This window comes from Thamnophis elegans, chromosome 2 (assembly GCF_009769535.1).
Source record: "Thamnophis elegans isolate rThaEle1 chromosome 2, rThaEle1.pri, whole genome shotgun sequence".
NCBI lineage: Eukaryota > Metazoa > Chordata > Lepidosauria > Squamata > Colubridae > Thamnophis > Thamnophis elegans.
In genome coordinates this window covers 145,167,423-145,191,109 of record NC_045542.1, presented here as the reverse complement: position 1 = coordinate 145,191,109, position 23,687 = coordinate 145,167,423, and the positions used below count along the sequence as shown (strand labels likewise).

At 42.7% G+C, this 23,687-nt stretch overlaps 1 protein-coding gene across 1 annotated transcript in view; it reads left to right on the top strand.

Moving 5' to 3' along the window:
- The window catches only part of PLXNB1 (plexin B1), a 130,009-nt gene that overhangs the window by 80,794 nt on the left and 25,528 nt on the right, over positions 1-23,687 (top strand). Inside the window, exons 15-26 of the mRNA XM_032211836.1 lie at positions 831-936; positions 2,523-2,659; positions 4,765-4,941; positions 7,564-7,732; positions 10,945-11,187; positions 15,114-15,290; positions 16,896-17,044; positions 17,174-17,274; positions 18,271-18,488; positions 20,232-20,410; positions 21,700-21,766; positions 22,891-23,037. Coding sequence (XP_032067727.1) covers positions 831-936; positions 2,523-2,659; positions 4,765-4,941; positions 7,564-7,732; positions 10,945-11,187; positions 15,114-15,290; positions 16,896-17,044; positions 17,174-17,274; positions 18,271-18,488; positions 20,232-20,410; positions 21,700-21,766; positions 22,891-23,037 — 1,870 coding nt within the window. The remainder of the gene's footprint in view (positions 1-830; positions 937-2,522; positions 2,660-4,764; positions 4,942-7,563; positions 7,733-10,944; positions 11,188-15,113; positions 15,291-16,895; positions 17,045-17,173; positions 17,275-18,270; positions 18,489-20,231; positions 20,411-21,699; positions 21,767-22,890; positions 23,038-23,687) is intronic.

The following is a 23,687-nucleotide window of genomic DNA, read 5'->3' as shown; positions in this document are numbered from 1 at the left end:
AAAATGAGGACCCAGATTGTTGGGGGCAATATGCTGACTCTCTGTAAACCGCTTAGAGAGGCCTGAAAGGCCTATGAAGCGGTATATAAGTCTACTGCTATTGCTATTGCTACTGCTATTGGATGTGTCATGGGCTGGCCCCACCCATTGGCTGGTTTAGCGAAAGGGGAAAAAGTCCCAATGCATCACATGACGCCACGCAAGTTTGACACCCTTGATCTAGAAGAATAAAGACCTACCGGTAAATGGCCATGTATTCTGATTTTGGATATTTGAGCTCTTGAGACTGCAGGCGTCAGTTTTGTAATGAAATTCACCTGCAATAGGAGAATTGTTTTCAATAAAGAGGCTACTGCTTTGCTGACCGATGTCTCTGGCCAAGCTGTGCTTTGAGAGATCCTGTGTAATTGAAATCTAGGGAACCAGGTGAGGCAAACCCCATGTTGTTTGAACATAAAATTTCTCACATGAAAGATGGGTGACAAAATGCAGTAACAAGGAGTTGAAAGGTACCCAGAATCCACCCCATTCATCTTCATGCTCTGAATTTGGTCATCACCAGCACAAACGCTCACACACAGTCTCTGGCATTGCCAAAAAAAAGATGTATTTGCCAAGCTCTTGGCTCGAGGAAGTGATCCAGGTCTCAAGACTGTGGAGGAAAGACATTGGCTCAACAGGATAAGCCTTCAGGTGGGTGACGTCTCCTCCCCCACCAGGCCAAGAGCTAAAAGTGCCCCCCCTCTCATTAACTCAGGTTTAGAGCAGCCCATGTGGTGCACCTTGGTGGGGGATTCTTCTCCATCCTCTCTTCTGCCCTTGTCCTGCAGTATCGTATGCACCACGGGCAGAAGCGGCACTGAGAGGTCCGGGCATGTGGTCGTGGAAGTCCCTGGAGGTGGGCAAGGCATCTCTGCTCATGTATTCACCTATCAGGTAAAATAAGTCTACAGCTCAAAAGGAAGGAATGACTTCCAGGAAAAAGCAAAAATCTTCCCCATTTAATTGCCGAGGTGGCGCAGTGGTTAAATGCAGCACTGCAGGCTACTTCAGCTGACTGCAGTTCTGCAGTTCGGCTGTTCAAATCTCACCGGCTCAGGGTTGACTCAGCCTTCCATCCTTCCGAGGTGGGTAAAATGAGGACCCGGATTGTTGGGGGCGATATGCTGACTCTGTAAACCGCTTAGAGAAGGCTGAAAGCCCTATGAAGCCGTATATAAGTCTAACTGCTATTGCTATTGCTAATTGAAGCTCTATATAATGCATCTGGTGCCATTAATGCACTTAAATCCCAGGACATTTGCAAGAGGTTGTTCTCTTGCGGATGTTTCATTACCAAACTAGATTCTATCATCGGTGCTCACTGATGGTGTTATCTAGTTTGGTAATGAAACGTCTGCAAGAAAAATGTCTATGGAGATTCTCAATCATCGAGGTCATGGGTGTCCGAAAGGTGCTTTTTCAAGACACTTTCTTTATTTTTCCTTGAAGACCTTTTGCTTCTCATCCAAGAAGCTTTTTCAGTTCTGATCCAGTGAGAGCTGAAGAAGCTTCTTGGATGTGTAGCTAAATCTCTTCAAAGGAAAACCCAGAAAGTCCAGTTGCCTCTTGAAAAAAAAAAGCACCTTTGGGACAACCAGGACCTGGATGGTTGAGAATCTCCATGGACCTCTGGTTGGAGTAGTTAGGAGTGGCGTGGCCTGAAAAAAGTGACTTATGACTGTTTTTCACACTTACGACCCTTGTGTCATCTCTGCAGTCACTTGATCAAAATTTAGGGTTTCAATTAAGGAGAGAGACTTCGGCTTTTCCTGGAACCATTGTAAATACATACCATTTGTCAAGTGCCCCAATTTCTATCCCGTGAGCGGTTTTATCATGTGATAAACGCAAGGACTGATTGTAAGTCGCTTTCTTCGGGGCCATTGTAATTTCAATCATTCACTAAACGAATTGTTGTAAGTTGAGGACTCCCTGTACCACTATGCTGGGTGGGACCGATAGTAATTGGAGTGCTAAATAGTTCAGAAGACCATACATTCCCACTTCACCTCCCACCTCATGATGCTTTCACATGGAGCAGGTACAATGAATGGGGTTGGATTTTCTTTTCTATGAACTGGGTGGTGGAGGCAGTTTGGTTTCCTGAGCAAAAATTGGCCCTAAAGCAATCAGGTCACCCTCAGTAATTTAGAGCAGTGGCCCCCAACCTTTTGGGCACCAGGGACTGGTTCCATGGAGAGAGGTTTTTCCCCAGACCAAAAGGTTCATGGGTTTGCATGCTGCCTACATCCATGGATGGGGCTTCACCTGTTTGTGCACCCCGGTTGCTGGTATGCTGCAGCCCAGTACCTCCGCTCCACCTACTGGGGGTTGGGAACCCTGATTTAGAGGACCCTGTTATTCGATGCACTGATGGTTTCAAGAGGACTAGCACCCTCACTCCCCAAGCACCGGTATCTTTTCCCTGTGCATCTTGCCTTTCCTGATGCAGCCATGCCCTTTCCTGCTCTTCTCTGCAGAATCCAGAGCTGAAATTCGTTTCTCCAGTTCGAGGCCCCAAAGCTGGAGGAACCAACCTCACGCTGACCGGATCCAAGCTACTGACTGGAAATCCCAGCAGAATCAGCATTTGGGTTGGACACTTCCCTTGCTACATGTAAGAAAAGCGGGCTGGCAGCAGCAACTTTTTCAGATTGGCTTCTTGTTTCAGGATGTAAGAATATGGCTTTGTCTGAGATGCATTTTGTGGAAATCCAGCTATTCATATATGCATACAATTATATGGGCATGCATAGAGAGATATACAGCAGACACATACATGCATAATCAAAGAGAACCATGAAGAAGAGGGGGTCAAGTTATTCTCCAAAACATCTGAGGGTAGGACAAGAAGCAATGGGTGGAAACTAATCAAGGAGAGTAGAACTAAGGAGAAATTTCCTGACAATTAGAACAATTAATCAGTGGAACAACTTGTTTCCAGAAGTTGTGAATGCTCCAACACTGGAAGTTTTAAAGAAGATGTTGTATAACCATTTTTCTGAAGTGGTGTAGAGTTTCCTGCCTAAGCATGGGGTTGGACTAGAAGACTTCCAAGGTCCCTTCCAACTCTGTTATTCTATTCTATGTTTGAACCTTTGCTATGGGGTTGGAAATCACTCGGGGGGGGGGGGCTTGCAAACCCCCCTCTTTTAATGTTGGTCGTGCACCTTATCCTCTTACATGAAAAACCAGGAGCACCCAAATCTCTAGTCTGCCTGCTTTCTGGAAGTTTGGGGTTTCTTGACTTCATTTTTGCAAATTTATTATCCCAGTTTCTGAGTTCTCGTTTTTCTGTTCATGCATCTTTTCCAGTTCCTTTCTCAATTGTATGTCTATACATGTATATATATTTGCCCGGAGTACATAGATTTTGCCAACAATTTCCCCAATGCATTTTTGTACATTATTTTCATGAATATATGCATTTTACTACAGACATGCTCCTACATTATGCTTTTGTAAAGCACATTTAAAAAAAAAACATATATCGGTTTTAAAAGATGCAAAACCAGATCTGATCTCATTCAGATAAGAAGCTGAATATCTTTCTTCCCATATCCCTATCCTGTACGTCTAAGCAAATTTGACAGAAATCCTGCTCAGCCCCTTGTGAATCTTACTAGGGTAATATTCAAAAGTTTTGTTACGATGTATATAATGTATTTGTGATAGGAAAATCCATCAGTCAAAGCCTTTTAAATCTGTTTAGGTTGTAATCCTACACATAGTTGGGAATAAATGAGTCCCTTCGGGAATAGGGCGGCATACAAGTCGAATAAATCCAATAAATCCTATGCCGTCCAAGGAAATAATTCTGAATATATAGGATTAGGACTACACTATTCATTGTTACAAACATTAATAAAATAAAATGGTTATCAAAATAGTAAACAAGAGCTTTCCAGTGCCATTAGACAGAACATGGGAAATGATGGAGAAGATTTACTTTATACCAATTATTGTTTATTATAGCACAATGCTATTTGCATCGTTGTTTTCCTTTATATGTCTCTAAGAACAAAAGTCTAGAAACTAAGATTTTATGTATAATGAAAAAATACAACTGAAGACTCAATAACTTTTCATGAAAATGTTTTTAATGTTGAATTACATCAGGGAAAGGAGCTTCTGGAGACAGCATATATTTACAATCTCTTAAAGCTCCCTCTCTTTCATTTTGCACTGGCTGTGCATTTAGATGTGATTCGTTTTTATAGCAAGATTAGGAATGTTCTCACAATTTATAGCTGAGGAGAAAAGGCAAGTCTGTGAATTCAGTCTTCTCACCTCCTTGTCTTGGGGTGGCTCCTGGAAAAGAGGTGGTATTCAGCAGGTTCTGACCAGTTCTGGAGAACCGGGAGCAGAAAGTTTGGGTAGTTCAGAGAACCAGTAAATACCATCTCTGACTGGTCCCGCCCCCATCTATTCTCTGCCTCCCGAGTCCCAGCCGATCTGGAGGAAATGGGGATTTTGCAGTATCCTTCCCCTGCCACGCCCACCAAGCCACGCCCACAAAACCGGTAGTAAATTTTTTTTAATCCCACCACTGTCCTGAAAGATATTTTACAGAAGGCCACAGAGTGCCCAGCTTTGCTGAAGAATACAACATTGCTTGTTAAAATGGTCTTTTTCAAGTTTTATTGTTTTTGGGCTATCGGTAAACTTAATATTTTCTAGAGTAAGTTTATATATTTCTCTTGCTTTCCTTTTCTTCCAAAGTCATTCTGAGATGCAGGAGCATGAATTGTTATGCCAGACAAGCGCCAGCAATGTGTCTACAGAGTTTTCCATCACAGTCAAATACGGCCATCAAGAAAGGAGATTGGAGCATTCCTTCTTCAAATACACCCTGGACCCCAACATCACCTATGCAGAACCAGCCAAGAGTTTCCAGAGGTAACCGCAAACAGGGCAGATCTTGAGATGATCTGTTTGTCAGGGTTCCAAACAACATCCAAAATTAAATCAGAGTCCAAGGCAAAGTATTGCTCAAAGTTCTAATTTATTAAGAGAGACATGTTGGCACATCTGGGAAAACCCGAATCTGAAAGCTTCCTGGGTTTTCCCCACCCAGTTGAGAGTTCATGATCTTGCCCCCACACCCACAAGCCCATCACATGGCCCAATCTTCCACTGCCATGCTGACAGTTCCACCCATCCAATTCCAGTCAGGTGCAGAGGTGTAGAGACAAAGGATGACTTTGGATTCTAGAAAGGAATTTTATTTTTACAACATCACATTCTACTCCTTACTATTCCCCCTCCCAATTCCCCACTAATGAAACAGCATAGTAGAATAGAATATTAGTGTGGCAGGCCAAATATCCCAAAAGGAATTGGCTGCAGGCCTGACACTGTTGTGGTTGGCAAATCTTGTCCCTTCTGCTTGTTGTTGACTAAGATTGATAATTTTATCAATCCAGGGGTGTCTAAAGAGGGACAGATCCCTATCCTACCTTATGCTGAGGTATTCTAGCATTAAGGATTACATAACCTGCAGGTTTCTGTCATGCTGCCTATTGGTGTTTCGGAACCTGCGGTGTGGAGATCATTGGTACATCATGAGGACTATCCTAGTGGTTCCTGATATAGAGGCCAAAATAAAATAATAATTAAAACTAAAACAAAGTCTCAGAAGACAGTTGGGGCAAATCTAACATGTTATCAGTTGTTTTCCAATTTTATATGTAAATTTAATGTTGAGGTCCAACAGATGCCATTTGAAGAAGATCATAGGTGCCATCATGCTACAGTCAGTGGCATTGTAGGCATGATGCAATGGTCCTCTAAATCTCTTGATTATAACGATGTACTGGTCCACATAAAGGAGAAGTTAATCTGTATCAGAAACTAGTTAGTCTTCCTGAAGAGAAAGCACACAGTGTAGGTTTTGTATACCCCATTACAATTCCCAAGATCAGATCAAATTTTCCAACCAGTAGTAGTTCTCGGGAGTCAGACGGAGAAATTCTTTCAGCCAATGTATCTGGAGCTGTTAGAGTTGAGTTACCAACAAGATGGACCTCTGGATAGCATGACTGAAAAAGAGTTTCTACCATTCGTAATTCAGCATTCTGACTATTGCAGGGTCGCAATAGCAAGAGCACTTAGACTTATATATCGCTTCACAGTGCTTTTACAGCCCTCTCTAAGTGGTTTATAGAGTTACCTTATTGCCCCCAACAATCTGGGTCCTCATTTTACCCACCTCGGAAGGATGGAAGGCTGAGTCAACCTTGAGCCTGGTGAGATTCAAACTGCCAAGTTGCAGTGAACCAGCAGCCAGCAGAAGTAGCCTGCAGTACTGCAGTCTAACCACTGCACCACTGCAGGTAATGATTATCATCCAGTGAGTGAATCCACATATTTTTTCTACAAAGCATCAATAATTGAACACGCAGGCAGACAACTCTGTGAACATCTGCTGCTGGACATCAAAGTTTTTCGTACCGTGTTTCCCCGAAAATAAGACAGGGTCTTACTTTCTTTTGACCCCCAAAATAAGCACTTGGCCCTATTTTCAGGGAGGTCTTATTATTTTTGAGGTGCAGGCAGCAGTGAGCATGGACACCTCATGGCTGCTTTTGTGTTTCAATTTTTTTCAGAAAGGGCTTATTTTCAGGAGAGGGCTTACTTTGGCGCATACACTCAAAAGCCCGATTGGCATTATCCAGGGAGGTCTTATTTTCAGGGAAACAGGGCAGTTGTTATGTTTTGGCTATTTTCAGGTGATATTCCTTAAATCCTATAATAAGAATGCGGAATACAAAAAGGTTATCAGAATAGAAATACTGGGGACTGCCTTAATCTGTTTTAGATTATTGGTCCATTGAATTGCGAATTCAGACTCTACATTTATATGCAAATTCAAACTCTAGAACAATTGATCAGTGGAACAATTTGCCTCCAGATGTGGTGGGTGCTCCAACACTGGAAGTTTGAAAGAAGATATTGGACAACCATTTATCTGAAATGGTGTAGGGGCTCCTTCCTGAGCAGGGGGTTGGACTAGAAGACCTCCAAGATTTCTTCCAACCCTGTTGTTGTTGTTGTTGTTGTTGTATCAGTGGGAAACAATCTGTTATTAACCCATAATGGACTACTTTTCTTATTGGCCCCTGACAAAGGGTTGAGTGGCCATGAATTATAGAAGTTGTACTCTGAACCATTTGGACAGCACCAAGCTGCCACCTCCTGTTCTATGCTGCCTGATGAGGCAAATGTGATAGATTCTATGTGGCTGCAAGGAATCACTCTGGGATTGCTTTTCGTTACTTTAATGCAGAGGTGGGCCACTATGAGCTCTTAAGAGCCTGTGGACTTCAACTCCCAGAATTCCTGAGCCGGCATGAATGAATGAATGCCTGGCTCAGGAATTCCAGGAGTTGAAGTTCACAGCCTCTCAAAGGGGCCACATTTGCCCACCCCTGTCTTAATGAAACAATTCCAAAGCTTCAAATACCAAAGCTAAATGTGCTCAAACTGTGAATCTTTGTTCATCTGTATGCATTATTTCAGTGGTGGGCGAGAGATAAGAGTCCGAGGGCATAACCTCGACGTTGTGCAGTGGCCAAAAGTCCGGGTCACCATTTCACCCTTGGAGCGCCGACGTCGGGGAGTGGGAAGATGGCGTAGGATTATTCCAGAAACAGGATGTCTAGAGAATGCTCTCTGCAGTGTCCAGCAAGTAAGTGAGATTTTAAAAAATATCTGTCAGGGTTCCAAGTAACATCTCCAACGCAAGAAGACTCCGAGGGTAGAAGTTCCTCAAAGTTCCATTTTATTAGAGATGTCATGTTGGCACATCTGGGAAAACCCGAATCTGAAAGCTCCCAGGTTTTCCCCACCCAAATGAAAGCCCAAGTCTTTTCCTCTGCACCCACATGTCCATCACATGGTCCAATCAATGCACCGTTCCAACTGGAGATGCCTCCCAGTCACGCTACTCCCGGTGCAGGCTGAACATCCTTGACTCTCAAAGAAAGGAATGTTATTATGGCTAGATATCCTTGCAACTCCCTGCAATCCTCCCTCCCAGTTTCCCACAGCACTAAGGGTGGTAGCCCTGAAGTTCCAAAGAAAAAGATGGCCTGACAAGTTCTCTCTTAGCCTGTTTCAAGTTAATTCTAGAGGGATCCCAGTTGGAGAATAAGAACCATGTTCTCCTCCAAGAAGAATCAGTAGGATTGAAGACAGTTCAACAGTCAGAGCCATTTGGCTTCAGCTGATGTTCCTAGCATGCCACATATGAGGAAAGGAGCCATATTCTATTCTGGAGACATTCTTGAGATCACCCAGATGGCGAAGGCCAGTCCCCCACCTATCCCAAGAGCCAGACTATAAAAAGTGTCGGTTTAAATTACAGGAAGGCAAATCCTTATTGAGTGTTAGAAACAACTTCCCAAACAGTAAGAATACTTTGACAGTGGAACTAATTACAGGTAGTCCTTGACGGACGACTGCAATAGAGTCCAAATTTTCTGTTTTTAAGCAAGACAGTTGTGTGTGTTTGCCTCCTCTTTATGACCTTTCTTGCTACAGTTAGTTCCACTTCAGTTTTATAGGGTTTCCTGCCTAGGCAAGGGGTTGGAATAGAATACCTGCAAGGTCCCTTCCAACTATACCTCTTCTATTCTATTCTGTTCAATTCTAATTCTAATCTATTCTACTTCTATTCTAATTCTAATTCTAATCTATTCTACTTCTATTCTAATTCTAATTCTAATCCATTCTATGGTGTTCTAATTCTATTCTATTCTAATTCTAATATATTCTACTTCTATTCTTTCTATTCTTTTCTAATTCTATTCTAATTCTAATATAGTCTGCTATTCTTTCTATTCTATTCTTTTCTAATTCTATTCTATTCTAATACTAATATATTCTACTTCTATTCTTTCTATTCTATTCTAATTCTATTCTATTCTAATTCTAATATATTCTACTTCTATCTATTCTATTCTTTTCTAATTCTATTCTATTCCAATTCAATATATTCTATTCTTTCTATTCTATTCTGTTCTAATTCTAATATATTCTACTTCTATTCTATTTTATTCTTTCCATTCTATTCTTTTCTAATTCTATTCTATTCTAATATATTCTACTTCTATTCTATTCTTTCTAATTCTATTCTATTCTAATTCTAATATATTCTACTTCTATTCTTTCTATTCTATTCTTTTCTAATTCTATTCTACTCTATTCAAATTAGAACCACAGTTGTTAAGTGAATCTGGCTGCCCCATTGACTTCGTTTATGAGAACGTCCCCATCGTACGGACCCAGGACAATGCAACCATCATAAATATGAACCAGTTGCCAAGTTTTAATCATGTGACCATGAGGATGCTGAAATAGATCATAAAACAGTCATTCCCCCCCCCCTCCGTGCCATTTTGACTTCAAATGATCACTAAATGAATGGCTGTAAGACGAAGACTACCTGTAACCCAAGAAGTGATGGGTTCCAATTCCCTAGACATGTTTCCTTTCCCCAGACAAGTTGAAACTAGACAGCCCTCAGTGAGGAATGCTTCAGTTTGGGATTCCTGCATTGAGGGATGGGTCTACTGGCCCCTTCTAGCTCTTTGGCCTTGCTTCAAAGTTTTTTGCTACACTGGGGAGTGTGGTGCCATTTCTTCAGTGGCAACAACTCTGACAAATCTTTATTACATTTATTACTCTAAGCAATTGGTGCTCATAGAGATATTTGAGTCTTGGGGTTTCCTTGGGAGTTTTTGCAGAGATTTATATATTTCTTTATTTTAATTAAAACATTTATGCATCCGCCCATTTTCTAACCAATTCTGGGCATCTCCCAATCGAGTTGCTCCTACTGCCTCATTACAAATTTATAGGCAGTCCTTATGACCACAATTGAGCCCAGCATTTCTGTTGCTAAGTGAGACATTGGTTAAGTGAGCTTCGCCCCATTTTACGACCTTTCTTGCCATAGTTGTTAAGCGAATCGCTGTAGTTGCTGAGTTAAGTCTCAGGGTTGTTAAGTGAATTTGGCTTCCCCCTTGATTTTGCTTGTGAGAAGGTCACAAAAGGGGATGACGTGACCCTGGAACATGGCAACGGTCATAATTATGAGTCAGTCATGGGGATGCTGCAAAAGTGTGAAAAAAATGGTCATAAGTCACTTTTTCCATTGCTGTTGTAATTTCAAATGGTCACTAAATGAACTGTTGTAGGTCAAGGACCACCTGTGTAACTATCCCATGTAGAATAATTCCCACCCTTTTACCTTTACCTTTTTAACAACCTTATGAGGTGGATTGGGTTGAGAAAGAGTGAGTGGCCTAGGGGCCCTCAGCCGTCTTTCATACCTAAGACAGAACTAGAATTCCCAGTTTCCTGGTTTCTAACCTGATGCCTTAATCATTACACCAGACTGGCTCAGTTGTAGCAAAGCAGGCAGAAGGAATCATAACCAAATGTGAATCTCATATTTTTTTTAAAAAAATGTCCATTGTTTAAATATATCAATAGTATCTTTTTACTACTGGATTTGTGTGAATTTTTTCCTTTACACGACTGCAAATTGTATTCATTATTAATTTATTTTCATGTGAAGGTTTCATAACAACGGGGCATACATCTGACTCCCAACCCCCCCCATCCCAATTCCCCCCCCTAAAAAACCTCTTTGTAAAATAGGTTGCACTGAAAAGCAAAATATAGATTCAAAGTTTCCCTGGTTCACTTGGGTCTTACAGACTTTGGTCCAAATTTCTAAGCTCTAACTCAGTCTGTTCCAGTATAGGATAGGAATGGGCCTTGGAAAAGGGTATGAAGAGCTGCTTCATGAATTTCTTGGAAATAGAAATTTCTTTTTAAATGGTAGCTTTGGAAGAATTGTAATCATTAATTTCCCTTCATTTCTGATCCTAGTTTGAAGAGCCATGTCAAGTCAATTCCTCCAACCTCATACTTTGCAAGACGCCAGCAATTAAGACATTGCTCCACTCCGTTCGAGTAAGACTGGAGTTTATCCTGGATAATCTCAGCTTTGACTTCAATGTCTTTCACCCCACTGGCTTTTCTTATGAAGTTGACCCTTCCCTGAAGCCCCTCAATACAGATGACATCACCAAACCTTACCGTCACAAGCCTGGAAGCATCATCTCCGTGGAGGTAAAAAGAACAATTTGTTCCCCATAAGTGGAGGCAATGCCTCTTCGTTGGTTATTTGCTGTGATTACCTTGCATGATGTAGGATACTGCTCTTACGGCTGAGATTCTCAGGATACCGTTTTTAATTTTATTTTATTTTTCTCAATTCTGAACCGCCCATCTTTCTCAAAGAAGGAGTCTGGATGACCCACACAACAAAATATTAAAATAAAAGAAGGTATATACAAAATTTTAAAGTATTATTTATTTATTTATGATAGATTTATAAATAAATAAATAAACAACTATATATGCATTTATATATATGCAATTTGAGGGATTCAGTGGCTGAGTGGTTGAGCTTATCGATCAGAAAGGTCGGCAGTTCAATGGTTCAAATCCCTAGCACCGCGTAACGGAGTGAGCTCCCGTTACTTGTCCCAGCTTCTGCCAACCTAGCAGTTCGAAAGCATGTAAAAATGCAAGTAGAAAAATAGGAACCACCTTTGGTGGGAAGGTAACAGTGTTCTATGTGCCTTTGGCGTTTAATTATGCCGGCCACATGACCATGGAGACGTCTTTGGATAGCCCTGGTTCTTCGGCTTTGAAATGGAGATGAGCACCGGCCCCTAGAGTCAGGAACGACTAGCACATATGTGTGAAGGGAACCTTTACCTTTATATGCAATTGATCCATTCATTAATTGACATTGCAATTCTAGGAGCTCATGGTGATATAGCTAGTCTTCTGTCCACTCACTTTTTCCCCACAACTAGAAATCCGAGAGAGAAATGTCAGGCTGAGGTAACTCAAAATCAGCTATTAATTTCTATGGCTGATGGTGGCTTGAATTGGGATATGCCTGGTCCTAGACAACACATCTTACCAAACATTGATGAGCCAAGTAAAGCAGGAAGAATATTATTCTTTCCAATTTACATGTAGTCTGCCTCAGGCTTGGACATTCTCTGTAATCCCTGGGATAATAATACAAGATACTGTAGACCAGCGACCCCCAACCTTTTGGGCATCAGGGAACAGTTCTGTAGAGGGAGGTGTCAACTCTGAAGTGAACTTAGCTGAAGCCATCTTGGGCTGCCTCACAGTTGCCATGAACCCTGAGAGTGGGGAGGGTTAGGGTTAGAGAAGTAGACAGATGGCTAATAGTCAAAACAAAAAGTTTTCCTGTGAGAACCAAGGTCATCTCAACAAGTGGCTGTGAAAGGAGGAGAGGAGTGGCCAAGCAGCCTGTCAGCTATTTTCATTGGACAATGTAACCAGTGACATCTGGGAGGGTGGATTTTTGCTCTTTTAATTAGGTGAAAACCATGGGAACTTTTAGAGTGGTTTTCACTGGGCTGTGACGATATGATGTATCAGGGGTGGTTCCACAAATCTACAGTGCAGTTTAGAACCAGTTCCAGCTCACTCCCCCTGCCCGTTCACACATCATCAAGATGAAGAGTGAGAGGAGGAATTCTGGGAGTTGAAGTCCACAAATCTTAAAGCTGTCAACTTTGAACACCCCTGGGGTTTTTTTTTCTAAAGGGTTAGGGGTGCAAGGGTGTTGTAACTTGACAGCTTTAAGACTTGCACACTTCAATGCCAGAGTTCCTGAGCCAACATGACTAGAGGAGGAATTCTGGGAGTTGAAGTCCACAAGTCTTAAAGCTGTCAACTTTGAACACCCCTGGGGTATTTTTTCCTAAAGGGAAAGGTGCAAGGATCTTGTAACTTGACAGCTTTAAGACTTGCGTGCTTCAAATGCCAGAGTTTCTGAGCCAATATTTTGGTTGCTAAGCAAGAGCGTTGTTAAGTGAGTTTCACCACATTTTACAAGTTGGCCACACTCACCCAGTCACATGGCTGGTAAGCCACTCCCACCCGGTCACATGGCCGGCAAGCCACTCCCACAAAGCAGGCCACACCTATAGAAGAGGCTCTAAAAAATTTTGAAACCCACCATTGTGATGTATCCAATAAACATGTTCTTTGAGGAATCTACCTGCCTCAGAATTCTGCTTTTGGTGGGTGCATTATTTGGAACGCTGACATAAGGTTTTTCCGAGGATTGCAGGGGGCGTAGTTTTGTGTGCTGCCTGCATTCCCTGGATGGAGATTTGTCTGTTTGTATGGTCCAGTTTCTGTCATGCCACAGACTCAGGCCGGTCCACGGACCAGGTTGGGGACCCCTGCTATAGACCTCCTCTACTTGCATAAACCTGACAGATCCTTTTAACGCAGGGATGAAGAATCTATGATTTTTCAATTTTTTCTCACCTACAATTCCCTTTAGCACTAATCTCTGGATTGGAGTAGGAAAAAAATGGATGAAGAGGAAATCATAAATGTAGGGAGTGTTGAAAACGTAGATGGCTGCAGGCATGGATGAATTAACCAGAGAAGAATTAAAACTATGGGTGTGATTAAAATATATAATTTGTTTATGGGGAGCTAGAAACTTACGTAATATGTACATGAGGGGTGCATCTATGCCTGATGAACTGGAGGAATGCCACTATTGTTTCTTTATACCAGTGCTTTTCAAACTTGCTGGCTAGAGAATTCTGGAAACTGAAGGCCATTCATCTTAAAGTTGCCAACTTTGAAAAACACAGCTTTGTTCAAATGGCAAAGTAGGAAGAACAAATGCTAACACTGCATGGAGCTTGGTTTGCGGATGTAGCCTGGGAATGTTTGAGAGAAATCTGGTTTAATGGATAGGAGGATGACAGTGAATCAAATTTGAGAAATGAAGTGGGATTCTACACCTGGCAGGGGATGCATAAGCCAATTTTTTGCTCTTAGGAAGTTTTTGAGAAATGTGAAATGAATGTGAGAAAGAAAGATTAACGCAGAAAAAGCTTAACTGCCAGAAAATGAATAATAAAACAAACAGGTTTGAGATAGAATGTATTTTGTACGGAGTTCAAATTTAGTTATCGAATGTAATAAGCCATGATGGAACAGGAACATGTTTGGTAATAATTGGAATTCACAAAGAACACAGGACCCTCAATCTCTTCTCAGTTCTCAGCGCGGAAAAGTAGCTGGAACTTGCCTGCCCCTAACAAGCTAGTGGTTATTCTATTTTTATTTTTGTTTATTTATTTGCAAACTGGAAATGAATAGACCAGGGTCCGTCAAAATAGGCAGTGTTATATTGATGGGTCAATGCAAGGGGTCGATACTCTTGTTATTAATATTATTCACAGTATTATTAAGTAAAGTAGCATTTATTAAATTATTTCATATAATAAATGTTTGGAGTTGAGCAAACAATCTGAAACTTTATGAAGAAGTTGATGAGCTGTTGGAGAGCTCATTGATATTGGCGTAGAGCAGGGTTGTCAAACTCAAGGCCCGGGGGATGGATCTGGCCCACGGGGCCACCCTGAAAACAGCGAAGGACTGGACCATGGTGCTTCTGCAGCAAAAACGGGCTCTCAAACTCCGTTTTCAGCTGCCACAGCCTCCTGCAACCCTTTGCCAGTGAAAACGGAGCTCTGGAGCCCATTTTCGCTGGGAAAGCACTTGGGCCACCACAGGTGCCCCCCGACAGGAGTGTCATCAAGCTGGCCACGCCCCACCCCAGCCCCCTGAAGTCAAACACAACCCTGATGCGGCCCTCAATGAAATAGAGTTTGACACCCCTGGTGTAAAGTAACCATAGGAGTTTTTTAAAAGGCAACTGGCCTTTTTTCCCCTTGAAGATATTTTGCTTCTCATCCAAGAAGCGTCTTCAGTTCTTTAAACCCTTCCATCCCCCACCATCCAGTCAGAACTGAAGACGCTTCTTGGATGAAAACCGAAATGTCTTCCAAGAAAAACAAAGTCCAGTTGCCTTTTGAAAAAGCACCTTTGGGACAACCAAACTAACCGACAATCTCCATTGACATAGTATAGAGTAGCTTTTCACAAGGGTGCCCTTATCTCTGTTCCTCCAGGGAGAAAATCTGGATCTAGCCATTTCTAAAGATGAAGTAAAAGCCATGATTGGAGTTGGGGTCTGCTCAGTCAAGACCCTAACGAAGAACCATCTGTATTGTGAGCCTCCTACTGAACAGCCGGCCCCTCAACACCGGGCTAAACGGGAAGGTATCGACTCTCTGCCAGAATTTACGGTAAGAAATAATCCAGGACAGCGTTTCTCAACCTTGGCTTCTTTAAGGTGGAAGGACTTCAACTCCCAGAATTCAACTCCCAGGAGTTGAAGTCTACCCATCTTAAAATGATTAAGGTTGAGAAGCACTGGTCTAGGGACATTGTGAATTGAATTCAATCCAGAATGGGGAACTTGGTTTAGGAACTTTTTTATTTATTTATTTATTTTCTCAAACATGTATAAGATAACAAATATAAGTATAAACATGATTATGAATACATGAAAGGGATACGAATAAATGGGGTTGTTAGGAACAGGGACGGTAGGCACACTGGTGCGCTTGTACACGCCCCTTACAGACCTCTTAGGAATGGGGTGAGGTCAACAGTAAACACTTTAAAGTTAAAGTTATGGGGGTTTGAGGATGTAACAACGGAGTCAGATAGAGCATTCCAGGCATTGACCACTCTTGCTGAAATTGTATTTTCTCAAATTGAGTTTGGAGCAGTGTACCTTAAGTTTGTATCTATTGTGTGCTCGTGTATTGTTGCGGTTGAAGCTGAAGTAGTCATTGACAGGTAGGACATTGTAGTACATAATTTTGTGTACTATGCCCAGGTCAGACCGAAGGCGGCGTAGTTCTAAATTGTCCAAGCCCAAAATTTCAAGCCTAGTGGCTTACGGTATTCTGATGCAAGCAGAGGAGCGGAGGACACTTCTCGTGAAATATCTCTGGACTCGCTCAATTGTATTAATGTCTAATATGCAGTGTGGGTTCCAGACAGATGAGCTGTATTCGAGAATAGGTCTAGCGAAGGTTTTATGTGTCCTAGTTTGCAATACAATATTACTGGAGAAGAAGCTTGGTTTTCTGCTTTAAAAATTGCAATGCTGTGTAATCCATTCCAGAGGAAACCGGGGGAAGGGGAGGGATTAATGAAAATGTTTGGTCATTGGTTTCTTCCTTCCCCATCCAGCAGCTTTGAGGGTGTATTGAATGGGTGTCCAATTTTTTGGCTTCTCTGGACTGTGTTTAGTGAGGACAAATTGTCTTGGGCTGCATATAAAAAATATAATATAGCTGATGTATATAAATATTGCTAAAATCACATAAGAATGTTAAAAGTTTACAATCTTGTGGGGCTACATTATTAGCTGTCCAGGGCTTCCTGCGGCTCATGAGCTGCAGGTTGCACAAACCTCGTCTATCAGATAAAGGATCTCAAATTCTTGTCAATAAAATGACAGCTCAGAAAATAATGCCAAAAGGAGGAAGCATAGGGCTGGTGGTTAGCTGTGGTGCTTGAGAAATTGTGATGGGATGTAGTGAGGAGGTGGAGGGGAGGGGTGCATTCCAGAGGAGTAACGCAGCTCAGATATCATGAGAGAAAGAGGGTGAAGACAGCCCCTCCCTAATAGTTCACAGACTACATTGTAGACACAGACAGTAGAATGCTCAGTCTGGCAAGATTCTGTCTATAGGCACGAAAAGAACTCGGCTTAGAAGGATTGCCACATGCCATTCTAGGTTTTGAGCCTGAGAGAAATATTATGTTTGTCCAGGGTGATGCAATTCGTACTGTATCTCCCAGGCTGTTGTATTTACATGTTTGTCCTCCTGCAGGTTCAAATGGGGAACAAGAACTTCTGGCTCGGGCGTGTGCAATATGACACAGAGAGCCAGCTCACTTTCCCCCTGGAGGCCCAGATTGGCTTGGGAGTGGGCACCTCTTTCGTGGCTTTGATTGTACTCATCATCGTCTTCATCTACAGGTGAGAAGAAGGTGGTGAATTGCAGTCGTAAGTCGAGGACTACATCTATATTAACCAATAAGGGGGGTACCTGCATAAGATTTGGGAAGAAAGGGACCGGCATGTTTTTATTTTCTTTTTTCAATATAGGCGAAAGAGCAAACAAGCCCTGAGGGATTATAAAAAAGTTCAAATCCAGCTCGAAAATCTGGAAACAAGTGTTCGGGATCGGTGCAAAAAGGAATTTACAGGTACTATTTCCGATTCTATCCTTTCTTACAGTCACAGATCAGAATTAAAATTAAAAATAAAATAAAAAACAGAACAAAAGTTAATATTACACTACAGTTAGTGGTGAGAACGCCGATGACTGACCAAAGTCTGCCTCATTTTACAGACATGATAATAGAATTTAACTTCATTCAAAGAAATGAACTGAACTGATAGTAACAGCTGTGTACATAAAATAGATAACAATTTCCCAGTTATTTTACCAGGTAAGGAGTTACGAGTCCGTGAATCCTTATAGAGGGAACAATATAACAGCATATGAGCTGTAGTTTCAATGGCCCCTTGTCTGTAAAGGCAATAAAGTCTCAGGTCATATGGGACCTCCAGAAGTGCTTCATTAGAACATGCTAGAGTTAGTGCCCTTCGAAATTTAGAAATAATTATACAATATAGGCATCTTGCTGGTTTATGAAGGGTGGGGGGAGGGCTCAAGAAAATGTTCTTAAGTACAGCAGATAGATCCTGTTGGATTTCTTGGCCTTTAATACATTGTATAAATGGGGACAGTAAGACAACTTACTGTGGCCAGCTCGCCATGGGCCAATCCACATGGGATAACTCAATGCGATAAATGTTATCCGCCACTGTCCCTTCTGCGTTATTTCCATTTTTGTCAATGAAAACAATGTCGAAGAAACAGTGGCGGATAATATTTATCGCATTGAGTTATCCCGCATCAAATTGTCCCTCAGGGAGTTCCCACACGGTGAGTTGGAGTTCCAACACGGTAGGTTGGTGATAAAATTGTAGCGAGTCGGCTGCAGCAAGTTGGCTATGACGAGTTGTCCCATTCTGGTTTAAATATATTGAGTGCATCTCATAGATGAAGATGGCATGTTCACTCAGTTCTTGATATGAGGCAGAAACACTTTTAGTTTTCTACGTTTATGACACACACACAGACATCTCTTCTCAGGCCACTTCCACATGTCTTGTGTGATTCCCTCTGTTTCTAGACCTCATGACTGAAATGATGGATCTCACCAGTGACCTGGTTGGCACCGGGATTCCTTTCTTGGACTACAAATCCTATGCAGAACGGATCTTCTTTCCAGGCCACCGGGAGTCCCCACTGCAAAGGGACCTCGATGTGCCTGAATCTCGCCGGCAGACAGTTGAACAAGGCCTGGTGCAGCTCTCCAATCTCCTCAACAGCAAGCTCTTTCTCACCAAGGTATGTTTTAAATATGGAATCAAATCAAATTAACCATACAAAACACAGTTCTGCCATGGCAGGATCCAGGCCCTAATGAACAGACTAAAATGTTGCATTCAGTATGCTATGGCTGGACTTCCATTAATGCCCAGGCTTGTTTTAAGGCCTACGGACTGCACTCAAATAACATGCTAAACTTGTTCGGTTTCAGAAAAGCCAATGCAATCCTAAATTGCATTAACAAAGGGATACAATCAAGATCAAGTGAGGTAGTAATGCCACTCTATAAAGCGTTAGTAAGACCACACCTAGAATAATGCATCCAGTTTTCATCACCACACTATAAAAAGATGTTGAGATTCCAGAAAAAGTGCAGAGAAGAGCGACAAAGATGATTAGTGGACTAGAGGCTAAAATGTATGAAGAACGGTTGCAGGAACTGGGCATGGCTAGTCTAGTGAAGAGAAGGATCAGGGGAGACATGATAACAGTGTTCCAATATTTGAGGGGCTGCCACAGAGAGGAGGGGGTCAAGCTATTTTCCAAGGCACCCGAAGGCCAGACAAGGAACAATAGATGGAAACTGATCAAGGACAGATTCAACCTAGAAATAAGGAGAAATTTTCTGACCGTGAGGACTCTCAGCCAATGGACCAGCTTTGCCTTGGGAAGTTATGGGAGCTTCATCACTGGAAACTTTCAAGGAGAAAGGTTTGTCAGAAATGGTGTAGGGTCTCCTGCTTGTCAGGGGGTTGATGACCTACAAGGCCCCTTCCAACTTAATTAATCTGTTTTAAAAACTTGGTGGGGTTTTTTTTTGGCCTTGGCACGTTGTGCGAATCTAGCCTGCTTGTTGAATTTTCAGTATAATGCAGAAAACGGGTAACCCAGTGACAAAGTTAAATAGTGTTGTGCAAAGTCAGTGGATGTTCACTACATGAAGCATAAAAGCAATTTCCTAGTCCCCAAGATAGGAAAACATTGGAAAGCCTATTAGCAGTTATTACAAAATGAATTTTAAAAAGAACCTCCCGAGCATACGACTGTTACTCAGCGCAACTTTTTATTTAAAAAGTTTTATAACAAAAGCCTGTTACAGGCAGTCCTTGACTTATGACCAAGATTCTAAGTTCCAGCAGTTGACCCCGTCTACACAATCACGTGACTATACTCGTTTGAGAACTGGACCGCATTTATGGCCGTCTGCAACATCCTACGCTCACATGACAATGTTTTCCACCATATTTACTTCTGATTTTTGGCAAACGTCCCCCACATAGCGAACCATTGATTTGCTAAACAACCGTAGCTGCTCACTTGATGACATCTTATTTCGTAGTCATAAAATCAGGTTAGTCGTGTGATCAACCTGCTTTACAACTGTCACATCTTATGACCATGATGGGCATGCTCCGTTATGGTTGTAAGTACCTGTAATAAGTTATTTGTAAAAATAATAAAAAGCAGGATGCAAAACAACAAAAATGAACAGATTCTTTGAGTGTGGAGGAGTAGAAAAAGAGATTGGAGGTTGGAGAGAAATTACACCGTGATTCTTTTTTTCTTAGAAAATGCAATCTTGCCCAGACTGCATATATTCTTTCATTTGCATGTGACATGGCTTTATTTATTCCTGCTTGAGGGTTGATGGGGTTGTTTTTTTTTTGCTTGTCTTAACAATCAATTAAAATGCCTATTCTGCCCCTCGCCCAATAATTGCCTAATTGCAATGCCATCTTAAATCATCTCCCTTTTGTCTAGTTTATTCACACCTTGGAAATCCAGCGTACCTTTTCTCCAAGGGACCGGGCTTATGTCGCATCCCTTCTCACAGTCGCCTTGCATGGGAAGCTTGAGTACTTCACCGATATCCTCAAGACTCTCTTGAATGACCTGGTAGAGCAATACGTAGCCAAGAACCCAAAGCTGATGCTGAGAAGGTGAGGGTCCCGCTCAGAAGAAACGCCTGGGGCAGATAGGCAAATTGAGGAAGGGTCCATGCTACTGATCAGATAGTTGGGGGGATACTACAAAGATGGGGGGATAATAAAATGAGGGAAGTTTTATTGTCCTTGTTCCTGATATGCAGATTTTTTTTGTAGGCATCTAGTATAACTTTGTGGAAACAGGACTTTGGATCTAAGAGGCCTTTCCTCTTCTTTCTCAAAGTGAATAACCTTCTCTTGATTGCTGGCTCATATAGATAAACCTGGTCTTGATCTGAATACTTACTGTACCAAAAACCATCAGAACTAAATCAGAACAATTATATTAATCCAGTGTTCAGTTTCTAGCAGAAACCAGCAAAAAAAACTTAGTTGTGGCCAGGGGTGGCTTCAAAAATGTCAGCAACAGGTTCTCTGCCCGGTTGCTGGGTGAGCGTAGCCATGGTGGGCGTGGCCTAGTCAGCCTCCTATACCATGGGGGGGCATTTTTGCCTTCCCCAGGCTTCACAGGCTTTCTTTGAGCCTCTGGGAGGGCGAAAACTGCCTCCCCCAGGCTCTGGAGGCCGGAAATCGGCCCATTTCTGGTCTGCCGAAACTTCTGGGAGGCCCATTTCCCCCTCTGCCTGAGTTTCCGCACGGGCCCTGCACTTACTTTGCATCCAAAAGGGGCCGCGTGGAGACTCCTGAGAGGGGAGGGGCAGGGTGGGAGGGACGGGGCACAGTGGGAGGGGCCAGTCAGGGGTGGAATTTGGAGGTTCTCCGAACCAGCCATAACGTTAGCTATGGGTTCTCCCGAACCCGGGCAAACCTGTAGCAGCCCACCCCTGGTTGTGGCCAAGAAGGCAATACTCCATTCCCAGTATTTGCCAGTTAGCACAATGGCCCACTAAGAAACAATAGCATATATCACATCTTGATATGGGAATGGAATAAAGGTCTTTTCAGGGGGGCCTTCTAGTACAGGGGTCACCAACTTTAAGACTTGTGGACTTCAACTCCCAGAACTCTGCCAAGGTTGGAGACCCCTGTTCTAGTAGAATCCCTTCTATAAGAAGCTGACTGTGTCCACATCTCACAAGAGATTTAGGCAGGTATTCTCTGCACGATGTCAAATTGTGTGTGTGTTTTTTAAGAGAACTGAATTTGCCTCCATCCTCAGTGTTAGGTTGTAGTTTTTAATATCCTTCGTTTTGGATTCTTTTAAACCAATGGGGAGGATTGGTAGCATTGAAGGACAATATACAGTGGGATCAAGGTTGAAGCAACTTCAACTTCTCTTTCAGGACAGAAACTGTGGTTGAGAAGCTGCTGACCAACTGGATGTCCATCTGCCTCTACGCATTCGTCAGGGTGAGACATCCATCAATTCCATTTTACGTAGAAGGTCAATAATATATATCATGTACTTCTCAGCCAGGTAGCCACATAACCCTCTGCTCTAATGCCAAGGAGCCCTTCATTCTCAGCTGTTGGGATCTTGATGGAGGAGTACAGAAGGCTTAGGGAGACATCCGTGCGTGTCCTCTGGTGCATTAAATATTGCTAAAGCAGATGAATAAGAATCTGAGCTGGCTCTGTATCAGGAACAAGACATTCTAGCCAAGCTTTTTTTTTTATTAGTGACATGATGACATACTGGGAACAGTCAGACCTGTGAAATAGGGATCTATACCATGCCTGGTTTTGGCACACTAGTGCTTAGGTTGAGCCCAGACATATTTAATGCTGCTGCTAGCCAGCCAACTGCTGACTAAAACAGATTTGCTTATCTTATGAATTGAATGTTGAATGTCCTTCTGAATCTTTCAGGGTTTTGAGACGCAGGTGATGCCTTCCCTAAGATCCATCAACTTATAATATATTTGCATGGTACTAATGTAGCGCATCAGACTGGATTTCTTTGCCAGGTGAAAGTTAAAATTTAGCACTGAACCTGGCCAAAGACTTCAATCATCCACTGATCTATTTCTTACATACAGTTAAAAGGTTGGAAATACAAGGTGGAAACTCTAAATGCTCTAGATCAGGAGCCCGGGGGCCAGATCCGGCCAGTGGGGTGTTTAGATCTGGCCCACAGGGACACCCTAGAAACAGCAAAGAACTGGCCTGTGGCACTTCTGCCAGCAGAAACAGAGTTTGTGAGGCCCTCCCAGGTTCCGTTTTTGACTGTGATGGCCTCCTGCCACCCTCTCCATCGAAAATGGAGCTCAGGACGGCCATGTGCGGCCCCCAGAGCTCCATTTTCACTGGCAAGAAGCCGTCACAGCTGCAAAAGGAGCTCTGGAGCCCGTTTTTGCTGGCAAAGAGCTTGGGCCACCACAGACGTTCCCGACATGACAAGCAGCTGGACACACCCACCCCGGACATACCCGCACTGGCTGCCGAGGTCAAACACAACCCTGATACAGCCCTTAATGAAATCAAGTTTTCCACCTGTGTTCTAGATGATGAGGATTTCTCTGTTTCTCCATTAGGACTCTGTTGGGGAGCCCCTCTATATGCTTTTCCGGGGTATCAAGCACCAAGTAGACAAGGGCCCCGTTGACTGGGTAACTGGGAAGGCAAAGTACACCTTGAATGACAACCGACTTCTCCGAGAAGATTTGGAATACCGCACGCTGGTAAGGGCCAAGGATGCACCTATCGGGAACACGTACAGCTAGAACCAGACGTACAGCTAGAACTAGTCTTGGACCACGCAATCAGCCGCATGCGTCTAGCCATCTTCAAAACCCAGGACGATTCTTTCCAATCTCCATCTTGCTCTTAATAGGGTTCCCATTCTTAGCCAGTTGTCCTTTTCAAGCTCTGTGGATCAAGCCAGACTTCACCCTGGCTAAGGAAACATAATATGGGGTAGGAAATGATGCGGCTGTTCTTGCCTGGTCTACTCCAACCTGTTGCTTTCCACGGGATGTTAGATTTTAATTTCCACATTGAATGTGCTGTGACATCATTGCACCAATGGCATGGTTGCATAATGATATGACACTGGACAAATATAGTAAGTATGACAATTGGATTTGCTGTGAAAATCCTGAGGGCTGAAGCCATCACACACCTATTTTGGAGAAGAGTGTATTAAAGCATGCACATCAGAGGTGGTATTCAGCCGGTTCTGACTGGTTCTAGCGAACCAGTAGCGGAAATTTCGAGTAGAACCGTCAAACACCACCTCTGGCTGGTCCTGCCCCCAATCTATCCGTTGCCTCCCGAGACCCAGCTGATTGGAGTCCCAGCTGATCGGCTGGGTCTTATTTTGTTGCCCTGC